At 40.2% G+C, this 6,774-nt stretch overlaps 2 protein-coding genes across 3 annotated transcripts; one reads left to right on the top strand and one right to left on the bottom strand.

Annotated features, from left to right (window-relative positions):
* Nucleotides 1-4,471, top strand: dbx2 (developing brain homeobox 2). The gene is made up of 4 exons (XM_035951401.2): nucleotides 1-366; nucleotides 1,194-1,277; nucleotides 3,197-3,381; nucleotides 3,766-4,471. Exons 1-4 carry the CDS (start codon nucleotides 96-98, stop codon nucleotides 3,955-3,957), a joined length of 732 nt encoding a protein of 243 aa, XP_035807294.1. The 5' UTR covers nucleotides 1-95; the 3' UTR covers nucleotides 3,958-4,471.
* A 110-nt stretch (nucleotides 4,472-4,581) lies between these two features.
* On the bottom strand, nucleotides 4,582-6,345 carry LOC111573136 (prolactin-like). Of its 2 annotated transcripts, none has more exons than XM_023277153.3 (5): nucleotides 6,206-6,345; nucleotides 5,944-6,122; nucleotides 5,693-5,794; nucleotides 5,377-5,562; nucleotides 4,582-5,034 (listed from the first exon to the last, which is right to left on the bottom strand). In XM_023277153.3, the coding sequence occupies exons 1-5, from the start codon at nucleotides 6,213-6,215 to the stop codon at nucleotides 4,825-4,827; spliced, it is 687 nt and encodes a 228-aa protein (XP_023132921.2). In that variant the 5' UTR covers nucleotides 6,216-6,345; the 3' UTR covers nucleotides 4,582-4,824. The 2 variants fall into 2 exon arrangements, with proteins under 2 accessions (XP_023132921.2, XP_035807293.2); XM_035951400.2 differs by having other exon boundaries at nucleotides 4,582-4,944.
* Nucleotides 6,346-6,774: the final 429 nt, after the last annotated feature.

The raw sequence follows: 6,774 nt of genomic DNA, 5'->3' as shown, positions 1-6,774 counted from the left end.
TGGTCACTCAAGAGGGGATTAAAGGAGAATTTAGTGTCACTGAGCTGTGACTGCTGAAGAGGGAACTCAAGTGTTCGGGTCACTGTGTGAACAGGATGGTTTCAGTTCAGAGCTGTACCAGAAGGAATATGGCAGGCTTTCCTCCCGCTTTACCGGGCTTTGGGAGCTCAGGAAAGAGTTTTCTTATCGACAATCTGCTGCAGACACCTTCAGCCCGTCCAGAGGGGACGACGAGTGGACACCTGAGACGAGCAGCATGTGAACGTCCGAGGAGAAGCTGGGGCCCTGAGCATGGAGCCTATCACAGCCAGACCAACAGTCCCCAGCAGGTCAAAGACTTACGAGGACCGCTTCTTCCACACTCAGGTTAACGGATTTTTTAAAGTGAGATTTCTATTGCAGGCAGACTTTTGAACAAATTCTAATGTCTTCAGATTATGTCAAGGGTTTTGAACATCTTTACACTCAAACAGCACTTTTTGTTTGGTTTTTTTCTCTTCCTTTTATCTCTTCTTTCTAACAAAACGTACAGAATAAATACTGCTTCATTTGTTAAATTAGGCTGGAAAATATTGATCATTTTTGTATGATGTAAAGGTAGATTCTATACATTTTTAGAAGTTACAGTTAAGTGGGGTGAGTCATCGACATGCTGCCATTAAGGAGCAGATTGTTGTGAATTTGTATACAAAAATGCAGAAAAAATATTCTCTCCGAACGTATATTAATGAAAACTATGAAAGTAAAACATATTTATGATATCAACTATTAACTACAATTTCAATTGTCGATCACAGTGTAAATGTCTGATGGGACAGACTCCAAATTTCACTTTAAACTACAAATAAAATTCAGTAAAGTAGCATTTAACAAAATTTACTATGGAGCATGACAGAAAACAAGTAACAGATATCAATCTACAAACAGTTTAAACATTCTTTTTTTTAAACTACAAAACCTGCAAACTTTTACAAATATTTTAGATTTGTAATCATCACTTGGTCATTTCCATTACCCAAATATAATTCAGACAATTCCATTTTAAACTTTCAAACAAACTTGTTCTTAAAATGACACAAAGTTGGTCTGCAAATGCTGTTAAAAACTAGCAGTAATTCAAGAACAGTCCGTATACACATCTCACACCTGGCTAGGACATTTCTATATCTGACCGTCCCTATCTTTCTTTGCAGGTGTGCTGAGCAGTGTTTTCCTGCGCAGCCCGCAGTATCTGTTGGCATGCTGCGGTGGGTCCAGCCCCCCTCCTGTCTTCTCCAGTGAGTGTTTTATGCCTCATCAGCAATGCCTCAGCTACTCTCTAAGCATTAGCAGCAGGGTCTCCCATGCTCTCCACAGCTAATTACTGATGCAATGCCAAAGAGCTAATTCGCCGTTCAACTCTGCACAGCTCTATTCATAACCATTCACGGCTGTTTAGGACGGGGAAGAGGGGTGGGTTGCAAGGCTTTTAAGAGTCCCAGAGGCCCCCTGTTTTGTACTTGCAAATACACACGTTTACTAGCGCAAATATGCAATGCTAATAAACAGCTTGTCTTCTGTCATATTAAGATAATTACCAAGTGTGGATTCTGTCTGTTGAGTAAGGTAAATTGTTTCAAAGCTTTGCACACCCTCAGCACATTAAAATAATACTAGAAGTGAATCCCAACAGTTTGAAGTTAAATCTTCAAGCTAAATTAAGTGTGACAACAACCAGGAGAGATATAAGTGTACCTGAGATGTTTACATTTTCCACAGATGGAAAATGTAAATGTGTGCCTGAAATGTTTCAGCGCATATCTGATAGGGCTTGTGTAGAAAGTCTAGTAGAATTAATCAAGTCGAGCGCTTGTCTTATTTGGGCATTGTCCCTGAGCAATTGGAAGTTATTAGTTGCTGCATCCGATGATGCCTGTCAAGAGTTGTGGAAAATAACACAAATCAGAAAGCCCTCATCCCACACGTCCCTGGAGTCCTCTTAGTAGGCTGACACTTTCCCACAGTGCCCGGCAACAAAACAATGCCAACTCCAGCCGTGACCAATTGGCACTTTCACTCCACCATCCACACGCGACCTCACTGCAATTTTTCACTGCAGCAATGAACTCCACTCAGCACAAAAAAAAACTCGCCCATTTCTCTGCAGAAGAGGGCTGGACGAGGAACATCCCCCGCCCATTGTGTGGCTAAACAGCCTGGTTCGCCGACCCCCCTCCTTTCTCCTGTCCTTCAACTCTCATTCCTGCCCATTGGAGACCTCTTGACTAGGACATAAAGCATTCAATGAAAGTGACTTTTATAGACTTATTCGAGCTCATCTTCACATACAAACTGGCCTCAAACTTGCAAGAGAAAAGATTTAGTGTTGGGCCACGGAGCCTTCGAGTAATGGCATTTCCATTGAACGGCTCTATTGTTGGTGTCCCACAGTGCTCTATAGTTGGCCCAGTAGGGTAGACACACACGTTGCCCAGGAATGACCTGGTAATCAGCTATTTAAGTGAACGCTATTGAGCTCCAATAGAGAAGTGAGAAGCATGTCCAAACCTATTTTGTGCTCCGTAGAGGTGGTCTATGTGCAGATTTGTCGTACAGATTAAAAAGCCAAAGTTGAATAGATTGGATAAATTGTTCCACTTGACTTTTGTTGTGCGTGCACCTGTGAGTGAAGCAGCGTGGGATTGGTCCTCACAGGTCACCAAATCCCTTTTTTCCTCAGTTGAAGTGGCTTTCTATTCTCTTTAGTCACCCCCACTTTGTTAAATTGGACAAACAGAAAGAGAGAAATCAAAAGTGAGTGATAAAGTGAGTGTGACCAAAACAGCTATCATCTTGGTTTGGAAATGGAGGAAATGTGGGACGGTTGTTAGAGTGATACATACTGACTGGGGACTGGATCAGATTTGTACCCTTAACATAAAAATATCCAAATCCTGAATAACCTGAGAAAATTATCCAGGCATATTAATCCTTAATTTAGCTGTTTATTCCCCATTCACAGCAAACCACCTCTCTCCACATGTATTTTATGAAGCTACACTGACATTACGATTGTAACAACCTGTACATGGGCCAGAGAAGAACCATTTAACATTGATAATTACTGTACTATCAATGATTCTCTAAACATCCAAGACGTTTAGGTGACACTGAAACTCATCTGTATGTGCTGTTTTTGTTGTAATGTATATTTCAGAGGGTGCCAATATTCAAATGTGGTCTGCTAATATAAGTCCTAAATCACGAAGAGGAATCCTTAGGAGGGCTGTGTTCTCTGAAGAACAGAGGAAGGAGCTGGAGAGAACCTTTCGGAGACAGAAGTACATCAGCAAGACGGACAGAAACAAACTGGCAGCAGATCTGAGTCTCAAGGAGTCACAGGTAATGAAATTGGAATTGCATCATGGTTTTCCTCATGACTATTGGCTTAAACAATCCACCACTGTGACAGTAACTCCATGAGATCTACATGCGAACAGCATGGTGGAGCCAAATGGAAAGTCACAGAATGACCATATTTTACAGGACAAGTAAAAGGTACTGGAGGAAGAATAAAAGGATGGAGTGAAAAGTGTTTTTCCTCGGTGTGTCATGTTTTTCTGAACAAAACTCCATAGTAATCCATTTACCCACATACTTCAGTTTGGAAAGTAGCATACTGACAGCTAAATATTGCCCTCCTTCGAGCTACGCTACTAGCACAGCTAAAATAAATGGAGTAAGCCAGTTGAACTAAAATGTTTTCCCCTCTCCTGTTCCTTCTAGGTAAAGATCTGGTTCCAGAACCGTCGAATGAAGTGGAGAAACTGTAGGGAGAAGGAGGTTCATAACATTCGCTCCCCAATGGATGAGCTCATGGCCCGAGGTCTCGCTCAGGAAGAGGAAGAACCATCACAAAATCACACTAATGCAAAAACAGAGAGATCGCCAGCACAGAAGAGTACTAGGGACACATGAGAGGCCAATATAGGTGGATAGTAAAAGTGACTTTCTTAGATCCCTAAAACCCTCTAAAAAGACTGCAATACTGGAGGGATGTTAGACAAATATGGATGGAATACACTGTCTGTGAAGACTAACACTGATAATATTAACTTTTCCTTCAATGCATGTCACGTTTTGTTACATCATGAATGTAAATAGGCTCAACTGCTTGGTCAGTTATTATCTTATTGCATTTCACAGGCTCCAGTAAGCAATTTCACGGTTACTACACTGACAAGTATTTCCAGGAAAAATTCTGCACTCTTCAGTTGTAATTGCAATCACTTAAAGGCCCAAATGAGTCACTCCATTTACTTCCATTTGCATATCAAACTTTTTTTTATATTTCATGTTTCGGTGAGCTTTACACTAATACTCCGTTTATAATCCTTTTGGAAGTCATATTTCACTGGCTATACTTTGTAAATATTTCTTTTTCATGATCTTGAATGAAAATATTAACTGTAAATAAAGTGTTTTAATAAATCATGATCTCCACATTATTCTAATTTTGATGCTAATGAACACTCTACTATAAAACCATTTAGCATTTCTATAAATATGCCGTCCCATTAAAAAGAAAATGACAAAAAAAGATAATGAGGACATGTTTTTATTTTTTTTTATCTTTTTATGCTCAATGCTCAAAAGCAAAATTGCTTAATTAGCTCTAGCAATAATAGTCCAAGAGGACACACAAACGCACACAAGGAATGCATTAGGAATTTAAGCATCTACAGTAAGAACACGAAGCATACTTAAAAGTGAATGAGAGACAAACCCGGGTTTTTTAGGTGAAATTTTAAATAAATCTCACTAGGATTTGCTATCACTGCAGCATCAACAGTCCAGTCCTGGAAGGGTGGTGCATTTCAGGATACGGAGATAATTTTTGACTTTGTTGGAGTCTCTGCGGAGGCAGTAGAGTAGGTCGTGATGGTCCACTGAGTCGAGCTCTCCCTGTTTGTAGAAAGAAAAAGCAGAAGAGGGGACCAAACTCTCTGGAGAGACGTAGCCCACAGTGTTACCAAGCACACCCTCCAACTTCATCTGACGTGGACAGAATCAAAGTTGATATATTAGATCCTTCCAGGAATGCTCAAAGATAATAGATGTATGTGGGTGATTGAAAATAAAGTCTCTTGAGAAGACACATAGCTCATAAGCACTGCCAATTTGCCATATTTTTATTGAATACTTTCTCCCAGCAAACATTAAAAATAGACCAAATCAGATGCACAGTGAATACAAAGTGATAACTTCTAACTGAAATGTGAGACATTACAGCCAAAGAAAGTCTTCTGAATGTTTACCCTCAAACTATAAAGAAATAAAAATACATATGATCACATTACACATCTATAGGCACAGCAACCATAAGGGGATCTTTACCTTCTCAGCCATTTTTGTCACTCCGTCTCTCAGCTCATGCACCATATCAGTGATCTCCAGTGCCTTGTTAGAGGTGTAGTGGTTGAAGTCTTGATTCTGATCCTGAGACATGCTCCAGTAGAGTTGTGACAGGGGATCACTCCAGGCCCCCAGCAGCATCAGAATCACCTCTGTCAGTTCTTCTCTCTGCACGTGAAAGGAGGGCTTAAATAGTTTGGTGGTAAAGGTGTGGTCCAGGCATCATGCAAGAACTGTTTTGCTATATTTTTGACATTACGTCTGTGCCTGTATAGCTGTATGTCATATTAACACTCACTCCGAGTCTTTGTGCATTCTCTTTGTCATCTGGTGTTAGTATCCCATATGTGTGACATTTCCGTTTTCCTATCAGGTTCTTGTTAGGAAAGAAATATTGCTCCTGTGTAGATTAAACACATACAACCACAGATTGTTGCCAGAGGTTGAAAAAAAAGTCAACTCAAACGAGGGTGATTGATGGTGAATAAATGGCACACAAAGAGTGATGGATGGTGATGGATGATTAATGTCAAGCATGAAAAAACTCACAAATTGGGAGTGCAGGTCACTAGAGATGCCATGCATTCTTGAGGACTGTTGTATGACCCTGTCAAAGAGATCTGCCAGTGAAGGGACCTGGCACTCAGCCTGGCCATAGCCACATATCGGGACAGTGCCAGCCCTCATGGAAAAGTTCAGGTACACCAGCATAAGAACTGCAAACCAAACTGAAAGAGAAAAAAATATATAGTTTAGCCACCCCAACTCCTCCCGATATTTTAAAATAATGTATTTGTTTTTGCCTCCTTACCTTGTTTCATGATTTCCTTCGTGTAGTGAAGACTCAGATGATGAGTACAGTAGTTTTGCTATCAGAGTTACTCTAGCAGAGGCTAAAATGTACAATGATGACGTTGCTGATTAAACAAATTGGTTTGCAGAGGGTACAAATTATTTTTCTGTGTGCGTCACAAGCTACGCCTAGTTAAATGCTCAGCCAAGAGCGGTCAAAATTAACTGAGGTGGAAAAAGCACTATGCAAATGCAGACCGGCTCTGACAATTTAAAGTAATGAACATTAGTGTAACGGATGTATAAAAACTTTAATTTGTTGTGTTTGGCAACCATGCCAAGTGTATGAGGAAAAAAAGATAAAAAGTATTAGTAAAAAATGTTTTTTTAAAGAAATAGTTGCAATAGTGAAACCAAAAACAATGCAAGGTCTCCAAATGTTCCCATTCAACTTCATGTTGAAAAAAGTCCCAATACACTTTTCATGCTGTAGAATCACATCACATCAAAAGCCTGATACACTATTATTAAACTACCAGGAATAATGGCGCTATGACTTCACTGCAACTCCACTATCCCCAGGGGAAA

The sequence above is a fragment of the Amphiprion ocellaris genome, chromosome 3 (genome assembly GCF_022539595.1).
Source record: "Amphiprion ocellaris isolate individual 3 ecotype Okinawa chromosome 3, ASM2253959v1, whole genome shotgun sequence".
Taxonomy (NCBI): Eukaryota; Metazoa; Chordata; class Actinopteri; family Pomacentridae; genus Amphiprion; species Amphiprion ocellaris.
Note: the sequence above shows the minus strand (reverse complement) of the source record. Positions and strands in the feature narration are given on the sequence as shown.

What these genes read in the sequence shown, in the direction of transcription:
- LOC111573136 (XM_023277153.3), bottom strand. An exon ending in GTGACCTGCACTCCCAATTT is followed by an intron (nt 5,795 to 5,943) that starts GTGAGTTTTTTC and finishes TAATCTACACAG; the next exon opens with GAGCAATATTTCTTTCCTAA. An exon ending in TGACAAAAATGGCTGAGAAG is followed by an intron (nt 5,035 to 5,376) that starts GTAAAGATCCCC and finishes TGTCCACGTCAG; the next exon opens with ATGAAGTTGGAGGGTGTGCT.
- dbx2 (XM_035951401.2), top strand. Translation starts at nt 96, where the DNA reads ATGGTTTCAGTTCAGAGCTGTACCAGAAGGAATATGGCAGGCTTTCCT. An exon ending in CCCCCCTCCTGTCTTCTCCA is followed by an intron (nt 1,278 to 3,196) that starts GTGAGTGTTTTA and finishes TGTATATTTCAG; the next exon opens with AGGGTGCCAATATTCAAATG. An exon ending in TGAGTCTCAAGGAGTCACAG is followed by an intron (nt 3,382 to 3,765) that starts GTAATGAAATTG and finishes TGTTCCTTCTAG; the next exon opens with GTAAAGATCTGGTTCCAGAA.